The 19,116-nt window shown below is 43.5% G+C and overlaps 2 protein-coding genes across 3 annotated transcripts in view; one reads left to right on the top strand and one right to left on the bottom strand.

Moving 5' to 3' along the window:
- MACO1 (macoilin 1) overlaps nt 1-4,777 on the bottom strand; it is a 30,463-nt gene extending 25,686 nt beyond the window's left edge. Inside the window, exon 1 of the mRNA XM_054802396.1 lies at nt 4,481-4,777. Coding sequence (XP_054658371.1) covers nt 4,481-4,560 — 80 coding nt within the window. The 5' untranslated portion in view covers nt 4,561-4,777. The remainder of the gene's footprint in view (nt 1-4,480) is intronic.
- Nucleotides 4,778-5,150: 373 nt separating this feature from the next.
- On the top strand, nt 5,151-18,082 carry RHCE (Rh blood group CcEe antigens). 2 transcript variants are annotated; one of them, XM_054802091.1, is made up of 10 exons: nt 5,151-5,283; nt 9,527-9,713; nt 9,938-10,088; nt 10,755-10,896; nt 13,607-13,767; nt 14,080-14,217; nt 14,458-14,588; nt 15,477-15,556; nt 16,672-16,745; nt 17,085-18,082. In XM_054802091.1, exons 2-10 carry the CDS (start codon nt 9,547-9,549, stop codon nt 17,109-17,111), a joined length of 1,071 nt encoding a protein of 356 aa, XP_054658066.1. In that variant the 5' UTR covers nt 5,151-5,283; nt 9,527-9,546; the 3' UTR covers nt 17,112-18,082. The 2 variants fall into 2 exon arrangements, with proteins under 2 accessions (XP_054658066.1, XP_054658065.1); XM_054802090.1 differs by lacking the exon at nt 5,151-5,283 and adding an exon at nt 5,706-8,278.
- The last annotated feature ends 1,034 nt before the right edge of the window (nt 18,083-19,116 follow it).

A 19,116-nucleotide genomic window follows, 5' to 3' on the forward strand; every position in this document is an offset into this window, starting at 1 on the left:
TAAGAGTATCACTAGTGGGCAAAAAAAGTAGTACAGAACAAGCACAGCAAGTATGCAAGACAGAAAACATGACCACTGGGATGTGGTATGCACATTGGAAACTGTTATGTGAAATACTTGCCAACTAAATTTTTGAAAAGGAAAAGAAACAAAGAATGCCAGGAAACCTCCCTGACTACTCTTCGGTGTCTTGATACGGCATAGAATATATCAGTCACTGAACTATGGAAATGCAAGTAAAGGAAGACAAAATAGAAAAATTCTTACAGTAATTCTGGAAGCAAGTGTACTATGCTTGTGGTTCAGCAATCTATAATCAGCAATCAGTTTTGTAGTACCAAAACAAGAGAAACTGTTAGACCACTGTGCTAACTCTGCTGAAAACAGCCCAGTACAGAACACATAAAATAAAGCTAGAGGAACTGCAGTGTGCAGGGAATGAAAGTCACTGGCAGAGGGAAGCAATATTACTTGTAGCATTGGGGTTGACACAGTAGAACACATTTAAATGTAAGCTAAATTAGATTTGAGACCTGAATTTAAGTCATAAAAGGTAGCACTGCTGGTTTGTTACAGACCTCCAGGGCAGGTTGAGAAAAAAATGTTTTCCTCTGTATAGGAAGCTTATAAAAAAAGTGCCAGAATAAATCAGTAGGAAGAATCATTATGGATCTTGAAGAAAGTAAAAAAAAAAAAAAAAAAAGAAAAGAAAAAGCCTAAAAAAGGGCCATATTCCTGGAGTTAGTAATGAACAGTTTATTTGGCTGTCAGCAGAGACAAAAATCAAGTCCCTGGAAATAAGACATAACAGAAGTTAGGCAGCATACAGAACCACAGGAGTATCTCAGCAAAGGGATCATGATATCAAGAAACGCTGCCCAGTACGATGCCCGGGGCACAGACTGCCTGTATGCCATCAGCAGGCATCTCCGTAACCACTTGGCGATTACAGACACATCCACATCCTCCCAGGCATTCACTTGGCTGCCAGCCCAGGTACCGCCTGTGATAAAGGGCAATATATATATAGGGCTAAAAAAAAAATCCTAATACTAAAGGAACGTGCAGTGTTTAAGGACTATTGTCAGAAAAGCCATGATACTTAGCATAAGACAGCTGATGTGGAGGTTAAGCCAATAACATGTGGAATTCATCTCAAAACTTAACCGGCTACAAAATTGGTAGCAAGTGCCAATATGACTCAGTAGAGCCAAAACAAGCAGTATCAGCAATAAAGCTGAAGGATTTTAAATAGATCGAGGATGAGGACTGGGAAGACTTAGAAACAAGCAGTAACAAGTAAACTTTAATTGCTTAACTGATGACAAGCTACAATGAATACTTTAATTAACAATTAAGGTTTCAATGCATGCACAGTGTCAAAGGTATAAGATGTTAATCACTCACACATAGTAAAACAATGGCAACGGATAGGTTAAAAAGTGAAAAGGCAAAGTTTTGAACATACACAATAACAAGAGCTCTCACGATTTCTACCATTAGTTTGTTGGAGAACTATTGAAAGCAGAGTTATGTTTTAATTATAATAGTGTTCTTTCAATACTTCTAGATATCACAAGTCTTTATCGTGCTTGCACATAATATTAGATCGGGATTCATCAGGTTTTTCAGAGTACGGGTAGCAATATTCCCTTGAAGCTGTGACACTGCACCACTGGCATCCAAGGCTTCAGTTGCAGCACACAAAGCAAAGCTGCTAATGGCAGTGCTGGCATGCCATGTTACACAGCACTTGGTGGATGCAGCCTCGAGTACCTTAGAGTGTAAATGGGGAGTAAAACTAAACTGAAAGGGAAAAAAAAGGGGTAAAAAAGGCAGAAAGCAGAAGGAATGAAAAACAGCAGAAAGGAAAAAGTAGTCTAAAGAATAGGGAGGGTGGCTGTTGAAAATTTGGTGGGGAAGGGGCAGTGGGGAAGATTGGTCAAGAATAGCTTTGGAAGTGTTTATAAAGGGCTGAGGCCAAACAGTCCATTTAATTTAGGTAGTGAATGTTGGGGAAAGTACTTTAAAGAGCTACAGCTGTAAATTTTCAAATAAGAAGTGTCATGAACTTTTAGATAAACTTGTTAAAAAGGATACTGCAGAAGTTGGCCAAAAAAATTAACATTCAGGGAGACAGGATATTCACATTTTCCAATGCAACCCAGGATTTTACATTTCCAACTCTGTTCTGTGACTAGAAGTTATTTTCCTATCACTTCTTACAATCTGCTTCAGATTTACACATGTAGTGAGCCCTGCCACCAGAGTTTTACTGCAGGACAATTCTTTCACTGCTTCACCTGCTCCAAAACTCTACCTTTGCAGCTCTCAACTACACCTACATGGGTCTATCACCGAGAGCTGTGCCTAGCTCTGCACTGAAAGATTGGAGAGGGAATAAGGGTGGGAAGATTGGTCTTAATTTAAAAAGCAAACAAAAATCCTACAAGAGTTAAGTATCTCCATCATGCTGTTTGTTCAGCCTAGCTGCTTTGCTTACAACGCTGTGATGCTACCTACTGATAACAGTATTTACTGGGTTTGTGTAAGCTGACAGTGACAATTAAGGTAAGTTGAGTAAATAACTCTAGTAATTACAAGAATTTAGAAATCTATAGTTATATGAGAAGCTACCTGTATGTAATCTCTCTGAATTATGGGGGGAAAGAAAGAGAGAAAAAAAGAAAGGAGAAGAAAGGAGAGCAAAAGAAACAAGAGAAAGAGCCACAATCCATGTAAAAGTACCTCTCTCTGGTTAGATTTCCAAAGAGGCAAGCCTTCACACTAGTTTCTCTTTTCTTTCTGTGGGACAATACTGTGAAGTCACTGACTTCTTCTGTTTATCAAAATGCCACGTGAAACAAAGGCTAAAAATCCTATTTCTGAACTAAAGCATTCCAGGAGAAGTTAGTAGAAGCAGCCAGATGTCTCTTTTAGCTGTTCATGCAACTTTAACAGCTCTAAATGCTGAACAAACTTATCAGCTGGTGTTCTTCTCATCTTTTTCTGGTTTTCCCTCCTTCTCTCACCCCTTCTTTCCAGCCAGTCACCCCAAAGGTAATGGAGAGTATGTGATTTTGAATTACTTTTGAAAACTAAGTAATGATATAAGGAATGGCTTACATTTGAATTATTTTCCTAAGACTACTCATCTTAAATATTAACTTCTAAGCAATAGATGTGTTTTCTTTAACATTCCAAGCAGCGTTTTCTCAAAAGCTGGGAGTCAAAGCAACAAGCTGCTATCTAGTGTCACGTAGAGATTCACTACAACTGAGATAAGCAGTATATTGAGACAAATTTATTACAGTCAGAGCTCACTATCAACTGTTTTCCTTATGCAAAGCTAAAATCTGCATTGTATGAGTTTGCTCAAGTTTCCAGCCACTGCATATATAAACCTCAACTGAACTAGAAAGAGGAATGGGAGATTATGCTTACTGTAACTTTCAAAAGCTAACTTTCCAGCCTCTACTAAAACAAACTCCTCTTTATTCAGAAACACATAATTATTGTATTTTATATAAAATTTGGTATAGAGATACTTAGGAGGGCACAGCTCTAAAGTAGTCATTAAAATACATGCACAACGAGCAGATGCTAAGGAATCTGTGTTTTGGTGCATTCTGCATGTAAACGCCTGGAAAGCACACCCTTATTCCAAGGCCCTGATGAGGTACATCCCATGCCTAAGAGCGTGAATCTCATTTCACTACAGCTTCCTTTCTCATTTCATAGGTCAGAGGTGAGTCGGATACCCACCGTGTTTTCACCACAAAGCCATCCATCCCTGCTCCAGGCATCACCCACACAAGCTCTCGCTCGCATCCCTCGCTGCTACACCTATCGCTCTCACGTGCTTCCACCGCAGAGGCCACAGCACAGGTACCTTTGCCACCACGTGAAAACCAAGTTTGTTAGCCTTACGCGAGAGGCTGCCGACAGCCAGCGGCCCAGATGCTAGCCTGCTCTACCGCGCTGCCGTTGTCAAAGTGCCGCAGCATGCGGTTCCCAGGTTTAACACCTCTGGGGAAAAGCCCAGCCACGAGAACCCGGTCAGGAAACCTCTCCCGGGAGACAGGGCGGCGAAGGGCCCCACCGCACGGTGCGGAGCCCGGGGGGAAGCTCCCACCGGCTCCTCGCTTCTTCCTCCAGGCAGCGCCGACAGGACCTTGGCCAGCAGCTCCCCCCACACCCCGCGCTCTCCCCCGGCCCCGACGTCTGGCCGCAGCCGGGAGCGAGCGAGGGGGTGACGGAGGGGCCGGTGCGGCCTAGCGGCGGCACGACCAGGCCGCGGGGCGGGGCAGCGCCTGAGGGGGCACGGGGCGCCATGTCGCGCGCGGCCCCCCGCTGACAGGGGCGGGGGGGGGGGGCGGGGCAGCGGGGAGCCGCTGAGGGGACGGGGGTGCGCAGGGACCGGGACGGGGGTGCGTAGTCCCCCCTCCCTCTCCCCACCACCCCGGCTGCCGTTCGGTACCTGCCGTAGATGCCCTCGGTGATGCGGTTCCGCTTGAGCGGCCGCCGCAGCTTGCTGCAGTCCGCGCTCCGCCGCTTCATCCTCCCGGCCGCCTCCGGCCCGGCCCAGCCCGGCCCGGCCCCGCCGTGCGCCCCGGCCCCGCGCTGCCCTGGCCCGGCCCGGTCACGGCAGCACCATCCGCCCCCGCGGGGGGTTCCCTCGCGAGGGGCTTTTTTTTATTTTATTTTTTTTTCCCCGGGAAACAAAGAAATAAAAATAATTCCTGGTCCGTCCCTCCCCGCCGCGTCCCCCCGCGCAGCCGCGGCGCAGCGCCCCACCTCCCCGGCGCTGCCCAATCAAGCGGTTGACCCCGCCGGAATGACGGCGTGTTCGACCAATCGGCAACGGAGAAAGGTAGACGGACGGCCAAGAAGGCCTATCGCGACATCAGAAAGTTGGTCCCACCCCACGCTCTCTCGAGTGGCCCGCCCACAACCTTGATTGACGGCCACGAGAGCCCGTCAAGAAGAAGGATTTGTGAATTGATGGCTTGTGGGCCAATCCCTGAGTAGGTTTTGTTCTCCTCCCGCCTACTGTCCTTCTGGGCTGCTTCCCGCCCCGTTTTGTGATCGACAGCAAGACCGCCCAATGGAACAGGAAAATAAAAATAAAAGGACAGCTCAGCTATCCATTCGGAAACGGAAAAAGGAGGGCTCAATTTCCTCTGTCACCGTCGCACTGAAGTACAGCCCGTCACACTTGATTGACAACCTGGCTGACAAATAGAGTGTTATGAAAGGAAAAGCAAAGTCTCAGGTGCAAAGGTAAGCGGAGGCAGCTAGTCGCGCCCTGTGCTGACAGCTCACCAGAAGATTTAAAAAAAAAAAAAACCCTCGACGTGACTGACGGACTCCTCTGGCCAATAAAGGACGCTTAAAACAAAGTGACAAGCGATGTGCCCAATCGCGGGGCAGGAAGCGAGGAGGGCGGGGCGACTTGGCCTCTCTTTTCCCGATCGGCCCAAAGACGGACGGTGGCTGGAGATGAGCCAATCAGAGGTCAGGAGGGAAGTCAGTCTTCAGCCAATGGAAGGCTAGTCCCTAAGGGAGGCCTGTTGGGAGGGGCGAGTGATCAGCCAATGGGAGGCGAGGGGCGGTCCTACCGCCACCGCCCGGGGCTGCCTAGTCACGGCCGGGCGCCGCCCCCTCTCCTCCCTGCGCCGCCAGCTGAGGGCCCGGTGCCCGGCCTTTGAGCCTCCTCACCCGGGGGCCGCTCGGCAGAGTCCCGTCCCAAGGCCTAAACCCCCCATTTGGACGGTGGAAACCGTGAGGGAATCAGTGGAGGCCCCCGAGCCTGAGGGAGGCCGCCAGTACGGCCTGGCCCGCCCCGGCCCCCGGTCCGCCCTTCGGCTGACTGGGACACAACGCGTCTCTCCTTGCTGCCTCTTCTTCTCCGTCCTTGCCCGCAGTTGGGCTGGGTGCCCTGGGCCTGCCAGGCCTCCCAAGGGGATAACGGGCCTCCCTGAGCAAGGGTTACGTGATGCTGGGCTGAGTCTGAGCAGGGTGGGTCCCAATAGGGCGTTAAAACTGGCCCAGAGGAATGCGTGTGAGGCTGCTGGTCCCCTTGGCCGAGTCGGTGGGGATGTTTTGCTGGTAGCGGAGCTCTGGTTTGAAAGCTATTTTGTACTTAACCCTGTCTGAGATCACCGAGGATAGGTCTTTGTGTTTGGGAGGGAGTTTAAGCTGGAAATCCGAGCAGCAGCATTTACAGTGCGGCATGTCATCCTGAGGGAAAAACGTGGGTCTGTTCCTAGCCTTTGGTGTATTTTCCTTGAGTGTTAATGCTGACAGGGGATTTGGGAACAAGTGGCAAAAGAGCTGACTCTGTTCATTTGACCGGGGCAAAATGGTGGAAGGAGTTCTGGGTCATTCTCATCCAGGGTATGAGTCCTAAGGGTTTGTCTTGCAGGAAACAGGTGAAAGCTAATTAGATACATTAAATTTATAAACCATACAAAGACAATGCACTAGTTAGCTAAACCAATTTCTAAATTGCTGTTTCAGCTCTTAATCTTGTCTAGAGAAAGTTCACCAGATGTTCTGGTTCTGTCTGAATTGCCCATGTGATCACAGAATTCCCATAAAAGGAGCTGCATGTTGATTTTTCTAAAGTCAGGGCAGTGCTCTGCATGTCTAGGAAAGTCCTTTGAATGCTGTTTAGGAGTTTGTGAAATTGGGGTAAGGATACTTAAATTATGGTTTTATTACGCCTAAGTAAAAGCTGATAAAGCAATTCGGTATTGCATGTGAGGAAGGTGCAAGTTATCACCACAAATGCAAACCTACTATTGTCCCATACAGCCTGGGTTTGCAGGAGGAATGTCCTAAAATACAAGTGAACTGGAATTTTTCTGCATCTGTTTTTGTCTGGTACATATTTCTGTCACCAGTAGGTGGCTTTCTACCCATTCGTATGCCTTGTTACTATCTCAAACACCAGCACGAAAGCGCAGCACTCGGTTTGAAATGGCCTCAAAGTAGAAAGTCTGAGGCATAATTACAGTACTTTAATCTCCTGGACTACCTGAACAAAGAAGGGTTCAGTCTACCAAAAGCACGATGAGTACTGAGAAGATAGTAATGTTCATAGTATGGATTCATAAATTGTCCTGAACAGCCAGATAATCTTACCTAACAAATTACAATGTCTGTGCTTAGGGATGTACTGAACATAGTTAGCTTCCACCGTATAGCCCTGCTCGTGTGCCCAAAATGCTCATTTTAATGGCTCCTGATTAAAAAAACCAAACCAAAAAACCAACAACAAAGTCCTGTGTCCTACCAAAAGGCTCAGAAGCTCTAAGGCAACAGGTAGCTTGTAGCTTCAACGTGGTAATAGATGTTGATACGCTTCTGGATGAGGGCTAGGGCTGAATTAAAGAATCAGGAGGATGTAGGTCTGTGGTTTGGTTCTCACTTACAAGCCTGTGGCACTCTGAACGGTGCTGTCTGCCTATGGCTTCCTGGCCTGGGGATTACCAGGGTCTTCCAGAGTGTCCACTGGAGCTGTTTCCATAGCCATACGATCAACAATAGGCTGATCTCACAAGTAGCGTAGGAAATGCTACATCTCCTTTACGTGTCCAGAGATTCTTGATTCTCTGGTGTTGGGTTGGATTCACATATGAGGAGCTTTGTCATGGGACATGGGTGTAGAGCTGCATCCTAACCAACCTGAGAAACATTGAGAATCTCAACAGGACCTGCCCCAACCTTTACATGAAGGGGCTCGGGTCTAGGATGGATAGGAGCGATGTAAATAAATAATGGTTTTGCATAAACTTCAACATCCTGCTCTTATATGAGTCTGTGTTCTTTACTTGCCATTTAGGTGACAGGTACAGCTCAACAGCAGCCGACGTACTGTTTGGGAGGTATCCTTGAGCATTACAGTATTGACAGCTTGGTATGTTTGCGTTCATGAGTACTTTTTGAGTTCAGTCCATGTCAGTTGTGGTAAGTTTGGGCTCCTGACATGCCACAGATAAGGAACTGTTCCTTGCTGACGTCTCTTGGGCTTTTTATCTCTCTGAGTTTTTATTCCTGCCCCCCCACACCTCCTTTTCTATTCGTTTGAGGTTACTGGAACAGTTTTATAGAAAAAAATACTAATGTGTTTGTGCGTAGTTCACAATGCCTTCTAAATACCGCAACTTCCGAAATAATGTGCCGTGGCTAATCCTTTTTCTGGAAGCTGTTTTCATTGTCCTCTTTTTCTTCTCAACTGGTGATGCATCCTCATCAAGCATCTCCTACCCAGGTAAGACTGGCACCCTTACTGTGAAAGGAAGGGTTAATGCCTGCTTCTATTTTGCAGTGCGACAGAGATGGGATTCAGCAGGTCTGTGTATTTGTTAGTGAGAAGTAGAATGTTTTTACTGCCCTCTGAGTACCCTGCCTTGCCATATATGGGGTGTATTTATTTAGATCAAGGTAAAGACAGTGAACTAAGACATAAGTGATACTAAATTGCATTGCTGGTCTGTTTTCGGTGGTAATCTGGACTCCTATGAACGTAACAAACTTCTGCAGGCAGGCACTGCTCTGGGTTGAGTGCCTAATGCTGTGAGGTCTTGGCATGCGAAGGCATTGTCGTGCTACAGAGTAGGAATTCAGGATGACAGTATTTTCCATTTGAATGCTTGATGTAAATAAATGAAGTAAATACAGTGGAATTAAGGGTTTAAATATATTCTGGAGTTGTGTTTTGTGCACTGATGAAAGGAACGTATTAGCAGATTATGCTATGGCCATAATGTGTAACGTATTTACAGTGTTGTGCAAATATGAGCTGATCAATCTTCATGACATCCTTGTGCTACCCTCCCTGTTTTAGAGCTTGAAAAATGAGATCTACTTACCAGCAGTTTGATATTTTGCTGTAGGTACAGGGCGACACAACCATGCGAGAATATGACGGTTAGCATGTCCCGAGGGACGCTTCCAGACCTACAGATCCAAGTGCTTATGTCTTGGACAGCCTCTTCCTTTTATGCAGTGGTGCTGGTTTCCATATTAAATCCTTCTACTGCTATTTCTACTCCTTTTCCTTCTACCCAGAAGAGGACATCATACAGGTTTCTCTTTGTAACTCATTTCTTCCCTAATGCCCTCAAGGAATGAATCAGCACAAATTCACAGCAACTCTACCTGAAAAGTCCAAGTTAAGTTCTTTCAGTTCACCTCAGGAAAAATGAATGTCCAAATTTCATTGCTAAACGTACTTCATTTCTGTCATGCTTTTTGACCCCCTCAACCCCCATCCTATGGCACCCATTCTGATCACTTTTTGTAAAAATAAATTCAGGGTCAAGGGTATTGTTTTTCTGATTACTTATAGATTGGAAATCTTTACAAGTACTAAATGTGTACAAGTACTAATAATGGCACCTGAATTTTTATCTAAAGGCTTCTTAGTTAATTGTGATTTATTTATTTATTTATTTAAACCAGAAATCCAGTCTGCATGAATAACTTCATTGCTGTCTTGGTCTTTTCTGTCATGCAGTTTTTCAAGATGTCAACCACATGGTGATTTTTGGATTTGGCTTTTTCCTGACATTTCTGAAAAGATACGGATTTAGCAGCACTGGATTCAACCTTCTCATCATTGTACTTGGTGTCCAATGCTCCGTGCTGATAGAAGGTTTATTAGCTTTCCTTCTTCAAAGCGAAAACGAAGATGGTCTGAAAAGGTAATTAGTTCATGTTAGAATTGGAATAATCTAGAACTTCTGATTGCTCTTTGTGGAGGATAATGCCTTGTTATATGGACCTATTTGTGAATTAGCGCAGTGATATTTGCGGACGTTTTAGAAGGCTTTGGGTTTTTAAGTACATTTTACTTAATTCTTTCTTCATTGGCCCTGGTGGTGTCCCGTTACAGAATTATTTTCTTCTTTCCTTTCTTTTATTGCAGAATAACAAAGGCTACTGTGAGTATGACAGCTGTGGCCATCTCCACTGGAGCTGTTCTTGGGAAGACTAATCCTATGCAGTTAATTCTGATGACAGTTGTGGAGATAATGTTTTTCCGTATGAGCAGATGGATCAACAACATGTTCCTGCAGGTACAGTAGTATGATTTCCGGGCACATGGGGGTAAATTTCACTGGGGCTTCGGAATGTTGCCTTTAGGTGGTTTGTCAGTGCTCTGCTGACAGGAACAGCAGTGTCTTTTATCTCATCTCAATTAGATTGTGGCTATGTTTTCATTAAGAGATGAAGTCTGACTTTGGGAATATACTTAAGGACATCGATCTCCAAACCCTGCATACTCTATATCTATATAATTGGCTATATCTTGGCCTTATATTCTTGGCCTTAAAGGGGAAGCTGATCTGATGGATTGGGATGTAGTGCATTTGGCCTTGCCCGTGCCCTGACCATCCCCAACACACGAATGAAAGCCTTGACCTATGCTAAGGCACTAATTGGTTTTTTTCCGATGTGATTTCCAGTGTGAATGGTATTCCAGCCCAGCATGGACAGCAATGTCAGACCTGCGTTTAATGTACAATGTAAAAACTCCAAACTCTCAGTATATGAATTGTGTGTTTATGAGCTGCATTGAATTCAGATAACTTAATCTTGCATAACTAACTCATGCATAAACTGAGGGACTGTGAAAATAAATTGCTTATAGGAAGGTTACATGAGCAAATACATCTGGAACTGCACCGAAGGCTTCCTGTGGGATGAAATAAACCACAGATTTGATTATTCTATTGATACAGGTTCCAGACAATATCAGCTTGATGCATGTTCACCTGTTTGGAGCCTACTTCAGTCTGGCAGTCTCCTCACGCTTCTCTGAGCCATCACCAAGCTCTAAGAAGAATGCGAGTACCTCAAAGTCAGATTTATTCTCAATGTTGGGTAAGGCGTTTGCTTTAACATCTCATTTGGAAGAAGAGATTGCAGTGAGAACATAAGGAAGGTTTTTGAGGCCTGACCACAGCACACTGAAGCTTTTGCATCCAAAGTGCAGGTCTGAATGCAGCGAACCATCGAAAAGTGCTGCTGCTGTGGTCGTTGTTTCTGACAGTGAGTTGGTGAAGTCTCGGTGTGTTTCCTGCCAGGCACATAAGCCACTCCTGCAACGGCTGTGGCTTAGTTTGCTCTTGTCAGTCTCAGCATAAAGGTTCTGCCAGGTTAACTGTTCCCTCTCCCAGCTAAGTTGTCCCCTTTGGGCTTGCATAGGCAGATTGGTAAGGGACCTATGCGCCAAAGTTGAGCTCATTACTTGTATTTCAGTAGTGCTTTCAGTTCCCAGCTGGGGCCAAAGTTCAGTTTTGTTTTGCAAGGTGCTGTACAGAGATATAAAAAGGCAGTCCCTGCCTACTAATGTAAATGAGAAGATAAAAGCCTGATGAAGGGTGGGGAATATGATACAGGCACATGAGAAAGGATCGGAGTGATGATAAAGTGAATCTATAGGAGTTCCATTCTTTTTCTTAAAAAAGCAATTTGGTTTCTTTATTATTATGGCTTCTGTTATGTAACTGCCACCAGCTGAACTAAGATCTTTCTGCAAAGGCCCACAGAGTCTAATTTTTGGTCAGTCTTCGCCCAGTTTAGGGAAAGAGAAATTTAAATGCTGCTCTTTTGAGTCCCTGGAGTTCTTGGTTTGCTGGAGAATTTGAGGAGATCAGGATTTTAATCTAACTCATCAAGATACTGTTAAGCCTTCATTATAATTTTAGTGCAGCTTGCTACAACCATGTGCTTGCTATTTCGAGTAATTATATTGCCATATCTTGAAAAATTCCTGAGGTAACCTGGGTAGAAAGGCAGGCAAATTCCTCATAGCTCCTTTTTGCATCCTGCTTCTGAGGGCTGTGTGAAGGGTGCTGAGGTCTTCACCCATCTTTGGACTCATATTGAGACACTTATTTCCATAGATGAGCAGATACTCATAAGAATGCTTCAATGTCATTAGTAGATTTTTTTACCTTTTTTTTTTTTTAAATGACTGACTAACTACCTAGTCAATGGGAATAAGATTGTCATAGTGCGGATCATTCCACTAGACCTCACTGCTACCATAGGTTTTGAATTGCCTCTTCTGTCTGAGAGGCATGGTTATCATAGAATCGTAGAATGGTTTGGGTTGGAAGGGACCTTAAAGATCATCTAGTTCCAACCCCCCTGCTGTGGGCAGGGACACCCTCCACTAAACCACGTTGCCCAAAGCCTCGTCACTGCCTTGGTGCACTGAATGGGTGAAAATTAGCAATTTTCAAGGAGCCAAGATAAACTTGTACAAAAGCAGTAGCTGCCAGGGTTGCTAGAAGCTGGATTTAACCATTGTGCTTTATAGTGACAATGCCTGTGTCACTTCTTCACTGACTTGAAAAAGAACACTTAAAATTTTACTGTGAGGTGAATTGCACAAGGCTCTGGTACCTCTGTAGCATGAAGAACAGAACATTAGCTATGGAAGTTGACTGGACAGCAAAATATAATGACTGGATGAGGCAAAATAAACTGTCGCTTGTTTGCGTTGTCATCTCTGCACTCAGAGCAATGTGTCACGTTGACTTGGTGTGAGGCCACCTACTTCCCTCTGCTGGTTGGAATTTGATCTATGCGTCTGTATCCATGCGCACCTATGAAAAGATGTATCCTGCCAAGCAGTGAACTTGTTTTTAGGGGCTGAGATTCCTAAATGCTGACAATTAGGGCCCAGGTCATAGAAGCAGGAGAACCTGTTTTCGTACCTATTGTTAGCGAAGCCTATGTGGTCATGAAAGTGTGACGCTGCAGTGATCTTGCAGGAGGAAAGTGAATTGTTCTTTTGGACCTACTAGGGAATAACTATTTGGTAGATAACTCTTTCACAAATAACAAGAAAGTTAAGCTGTGTATAGCTGAGTTGGTGAAGCATGGTCACCTCAGCTCATGTTATTGGTCGTTAGCCCTCCTCTGGAGTAATCCCAGTAGAGGTAGAGAGGATTCTGTTCTTATGATTCAGCTCATCTGCTTTTTCTCTTCAAACCCTGCCAGGAGGCAAGACAACCAGTACCAGTCGTACTGGCAACCAAGGTAAAAGACATTCCAAAGTGCACCTTGGGTTTCTTTATAGTGATTTGTAGCACATGAGCTGTTTTCTCTTCCTCCTGGGCTTGTTTTCATTCTCTCTTGCAGCTGGTTTTGAACAGTTATTCCACAGTTCCATGAAAAGGAGTAGAAATTTCGGCCAAGCAACAAGCCCCTGGTGCCTGTACAGAACAGGCAGGATGCTGATTGATTGGAAATCAACAGTGGAATTGTTCCCACTTGTATCTGAACCTGTGTTTAAGGGGACGATAGATAGGACAAAGCTGATCCTACCTTCAACTTTGTGAAGACCTGGTAGACCTGTGCCTCAGCCTGTATTTCTGACATTACAGTGGTTGTTTCTAGGAAGGTGTTGGTATAGCAGGGAACTCTCAGGGCTGTCTGCATTGTGAAGTGTTGTCCTTTGTTTACAGTATGGGAATTATAGAGAATGCAAAATGTGGGCCAGAGCCCTCCAGAGACAGCCTGTGGTGGATTCGCTGTGTTATGGAGCAGGTAGTGATAGCTGCTTGTCTTTGTCTCCAAGGCACTCTCTTTCTCTGGGTGTTCTGGCCAAGCTTCAATTCTGTACTAGTTGTGGACAACAAGACGAAAGCAATCTGCAACACCTACTTCGCCCTTGCAGTGAGTGCTGTAACTGCCTTCATGTTGTCTGTTCTGACCACAAAGGACGGAAAATTCAGAATGGTAAGACATCAAAGAAAATCACTGCGTGGAGAAGATATTTTTCTGTTACTTTCAGTAATCCACTGAAAGTATAATAGCTATTAAGTAAAAACAAGTCCAGTTTTTCAGCCTGTCAGCCATTCTTAGACTCCCAAGCAGAACATTGAAGCTCTAACTTAGAAATTATGTTCTCAGATTGTAATTCAGAGGATACAGAGGCCCAAATTTGCCCTACAGAGATTGCACTTGCATGAGAATAGCCATCTATGATATCGGGGTGGTCTAAGTGATGACTGAATTCTCACTCTGTGTTTTTGTTGTTTTATTTTACAGACTCATATCCACAGTGCAGTGCTAGCTGGTGGGATCACTGTTACTTATACAGCACACAGTATCGAGTATCCTTGGATTGCAATGATTTTGGGTCTGCTCTCCAGTGTGATAGCCGTATTAGGATCTTACTGTTTAGAGGTAATACTCAAAACCTGAAATTGTTTTTGTATAAGCTGTATAAACTTCTTTTCAAATGTAGTATACTTCAAGGGAAACCTCTCTTTCAAAGAGATTAAAGCTAGGAAACCTGAAGTCCTTTGAGTGGAGTGCAGGATTGCGACTTGCAAGACCAAAGCTCATTTTCTAGGTCTGCAATAGACAATATCCTATTATCAACTTGTGTTTCTGTGTATCAATTAAACCTTTTCTTCTTCCCAGAGATGCTTGACTCCTGCTCTCAAGATTCATGATACCTCTGGAGTTCATTTCACTTTTGGCTTGCCTGCTGTGCTTGGAGCCCTTGCCCACGTTGTTCTCTTAGTAATAAGAGACTGGACTAATTCACCAAGGTACATAAATTCTTGCTATTATGTAATAAGCTTAGCTAATCATTATTGTAGTGTGCCCTGAGAAGAATTCTCATGCATACAGACAGTCTGAACGTCATCACAGATAAATCATTTTATACCAGATAACCTAAGATAATCTCTAAAGTCCAAAAAAGTCAATAAAAAAGACTTTCAGAATTGAGCAGACTTTGGATCAAAACTTTAATATTAAAACTTTTGGTCCTTTTTTCTGTCTCCCATTTTATTATGATATTAAATACAGCAGCCATAGGAGATGAAGGCTGGGGGTGTGCATCCTTCCAAGACTCATTTTGGCTTTTGATATGTGTTTTGGGGAGCTTTGTACGCTAATATGGGGGGGCAAAAATCATAATTTCTCTTCAAATGATGCTTTGAGTCGGGGGCAAGAATGCTAGTTTGGACTCAAGCCAGTTTGGACTCTGAACTGGAAAATATACTCAGGGAGACACCCTGCAAAAGCTGAAGGGCTCAGTTAAGGATATTCTCCATAGGTTGTTTTGGTCTGGCACTGGCATCTTATTTTTGAAAATCAAGCTGCTGATGTGTCATACGAGAAGTTCTTTGATTTTTCTTAGTTTACGCAGGGGTGAATCACAGTGCAGTGTAAGGACCTTACACTTCTCATCATATTCTTATTGAAACAAATAAATTTAAGGAAGTTTTAGTACCACAATGATCGTTTCTAAGGGCAAAATATATCCTCTAAAGTCTGTATTAGGCTTCTGATAGCATCCCCTAAAACATCTATCTGCAGCTGCAGAGAGATTCGAGAATAACAGAATTTCTGTGAGAGGTTTTTATGTACAATGCTGTGTAGATACAAATTCATTCACAATCTTAATGTGAAATGCCTGTTTTTCTTTTCAGACTGGGTTATTTGGTCATGATTCGTATTGGTGCCTTCTGCCTGACCATCAGTGTTGCCCTGGTAGCAGGTTTTATTACAGGTCAGTATTGAAAAACACGTTTCAGTGATATCTTGCTCATTTCCTTGCGGCAAGGGGTACATCATCTTATTGCACCTGCTATCATGTCAGTGCAACCCTTTCCAGAAAGAGGCCAGTTTAACTGGGGCTCTAAAGTGTGTTTCTGTGGGTAAATTATTTGTAGAAGAAGCTATGGGAAACATAATGCCAGGGACTCTTCAAAGCCAGTCTTTTGAAGAGATACATTCAACATAAATAACTTAGTAGCACCATTCTTTCATTGATGAAGTTGATTTTAACAGATGCTTAACAGCTGCCTTCAGATTTCAGACGGGAGATGTGTGACGGTGAAAATATTTTTACATTTGGGTATTGTCTTAGTGACAGAAAAATGCTATCTAAAGCTTGTCACTTTTTGGGCCAGTCGGTATAAATCTGCAAAGTTTCGCTAACGTCAGTAGCTCAGTTGCATCAGCCGAGCACTAGGCCTTTGATCACCAGTGGTTTGGGATCATCAGGGCTCATGTGTTTCCCATGTGACATTCTGGTTTATGGCAGCTGCTCTTTTTCTGTAGCTGTTAATTCTGTCTTTCATCTGGCAGATGAAAATTACTGTGAAATATACTCTAAAATTATTTTATTTGGTGCTTTTAACTGATCCAAAATCTTTGCATTACCCTAAGTTTAATTAAGAAGTTGAGGTAATCAAGCAGATTTTTCAAAAAATATTCAGCTAAAATAATCAGTGTTTAACCGATTATTTAAAAATCTAGATGTTTCCATCTGAAATCCCAAGCAACAGTGCTGATAAGCCCAATTGCTTTAAATCCACAGGCCTTTTTCATGCAAGAAGTTAGTGATTTTTGATGTATTTTTAGAATCTGGCAGGCTGTTTAACGGGGTTTTACCTAGAGTAATTAATTTTTAATGACACAAGCCTTGATCCTGGCAAGCTTCTTTCTTTGTATTTAAGGTCAGCTTGAGTCAAGGGACTCTGCTGAAACATTTAGTTCTGAGTTTGTTGTTTTGATCTGTGTTACATTTGGATGTGTGTTACTGAAACCTCCAGTTACACACAATCCTCCGCTTTCCCTGATCTATGTATTTATATTGGATATATGTGTTTTTACAAACAGGTTTAATCTTAAACCTCAAACTGTTTAAGACCATCCCCGTATCAAAGTACTTCGAAGACCAGTTTTATTGGGAGGTAAGTTTCAATGTAAAATTACCTGTGTGGGAGTATGTATAGCACCTTGTTGACCTTAATGAAGAACTTCAGGTATTTGAATTAAAAAAAAAAGGGGGGGGAGATAATTCCCTTTCACAGTAGGTTTTGGATGCCCTGTTTGAAATGGGTGAACTCATTGCGTTCTGAGCTTTGCTGCCATGAGGTAAGCACCATTAGGTGCTGAATGTGATCCTCTATCTGAATTACAGAAAGAAGAAATGGATGAGAATAAGCTTCTAGTAAGGTTTTTCCATTGCCTTTTTCACATGATGATTTGCTGCATGAAATGTTCTGATACAAAAATGTTTGTCTTCACAGTTTCCCCATTTGGCTGTTGGATTTTGAATGGAGGAACCCAGATGACAGATTTGACCAAGATAAGCTTTTCTTATTTGTCCCCAGAGAAAACAAATAATAGCTATGCTGGGCTGAAAGAGCACTTCGGTATCAATTCTCAGGCTCCGAAAAGCCATCCCAATGGACACACACAAAAATTAGTAATAAACTGTTCTAGTTATTCTTGAAAGGTACAGGGTGTAAATTTACAGATGCAATCTTACAGTGTATTTTGCTTTTCCGCTTTGTGAGTCTTACCTTAAGTATTTTATTGTAGGATATGTACAAAAACCTTGGCTGTATTCATTACTATAATGGCTTATCAATCAAAAGGCTTGGAAACATTAAGCTCCCAAGTTTAAAAGCCAAAATATGTATTTTAAAGTATAATTTTTCAAGGAGTACGTACTCATTCTTATCTAGTGAAGTGTTAAAGTACTTGTTTTTAAGCTAAATTAATTCTGTTGAAAGCCTTGTTAAGCAAGGACTTGATGAGTGAGCTGGATCAGGGCCAGAACTCTGCATCTTGCCAGACTGAACTCCGAGTTATCTGACTGCTTAAAGAAAAATCTGTAATTCCTTGGCTCGGGCTACCTCTTTGGAAGTTCAAATGGCAAGAAGTTAAATTGTTCTGCTTGTGGACGCTGCCCCTGACATCAATCATATTACTGGTATTTAAGACTCGGCAGCAAACCTCAGAACAGCCTGTCTGGGCAGGGACAGCCCGCACCACTGCGGGGTCAGGGTGCAGACGACTGGAGAGGCCGAGGGAACAGTCCTTGGTACCGCATTTCTGGAGTGTCTTTGCTCGGAGACAAGCTGGCATGGGAGCTAGGGCCTGATGAGGCAGAGGATTCTGTGCCAACAAACCTCTGTTTTTAAATGGATTGCAATCCTCAGTGTTTCTTCTTTGTTTCAAACTAGTTGACATAGAAAAACTCTTTCAAAAATGCTTACATAATAAAAAAATCAAAGCGTGATTGTTTTTTATTTGTTCAGCGCATGTGCTTAAAAATTAAATAATGAGGAAAGTGTAACATTGAAGACAAAGCAGGAGTTCTTTGATGCTGGCTGCAGTAATGCCTGCTGACCTCGATTCATTCGTTAGGCATTAACCAAAGTAGATCACGACAGTTACAGAAGTGCCAGACAGGTTTCCAGTAATGAAAAGTTACTTGCGGAGGAAGGGCCAGTTTTTCTTATTTTGTCACAAAATAGCCAGTGATCTGCTGAGCATTTCGGCTGCCCACAGCTCCTGCCAGCTGATGGTGACACTCAGCCTGGATGCACGCTTACAGAGTCGCACTGTCTCACAGTTTACACACTACTTACCTGTGTAGTAGTGTAATCCCGGCTCAACTTGTGCACTTCAGTTGTTTAACTTTCCAGCAACCAACCAAACATAACTGCTGCAACACAAATGGCTTCTGCTGTTTTCTAGCAGATGTGCTTTTAAGGAATAGTATTTTATTCGCTCCCTTTTCCCTACGTGTCTTTTATTGTTGATTTCTTGCTCCTGGGTGAACATATAGGAAGGGGCAGGTACAGGAAGAGCTCTCTCACCTCAAGTGAGCGTGCCACTGGATCAAAATTCTCCCTGGTAGTGACTGTCCCTGCTGTGAGGAGAACTCTTTGCCAGAGAACTCTGCTCTGAAGAATAGTACCCTTCCTTTGTTTTACAGTGGTTAGAAAATAGTTGACAGCAAGCTTTGGGGATGAGCTACTTCCATCTAGAGCCACTACGCAATTTGTACTTGTGCCTCTACAGTGTCATCCACAGCAACAGTAAGTTGTTACTTATTATCGCCATAAGATAAAATAAATAGGGAGGGGGGAAAAAAAGTCCCAAAGCAGCACAGTTCTATATTGCGCAAGCGCAATTTGTACTTGTGCCTCTACAGTGTCATCCACAGCAACAGTAAGTTGTTACTTATTATCGCCATAAGATAAAATAAATAGGGAGGGGGGAAAAAAAGTCCCAAAGCAGCACAGTTCTATATTGCGCAAGAAAAGC

Source organism: Grus americana, chromosome 23 (genome assembly GCF_028858705.1).
Source record: "Grus americana isolate bGruAme1 chromosome 23, bGruAme1.mat, whole genome shotgun sequence".
NCBI classification, from domain to species: Eukaryota; Metazoa; Chordata; class Aves; order Gruiformes; family Gruidae; genus Grus; species Grus americana.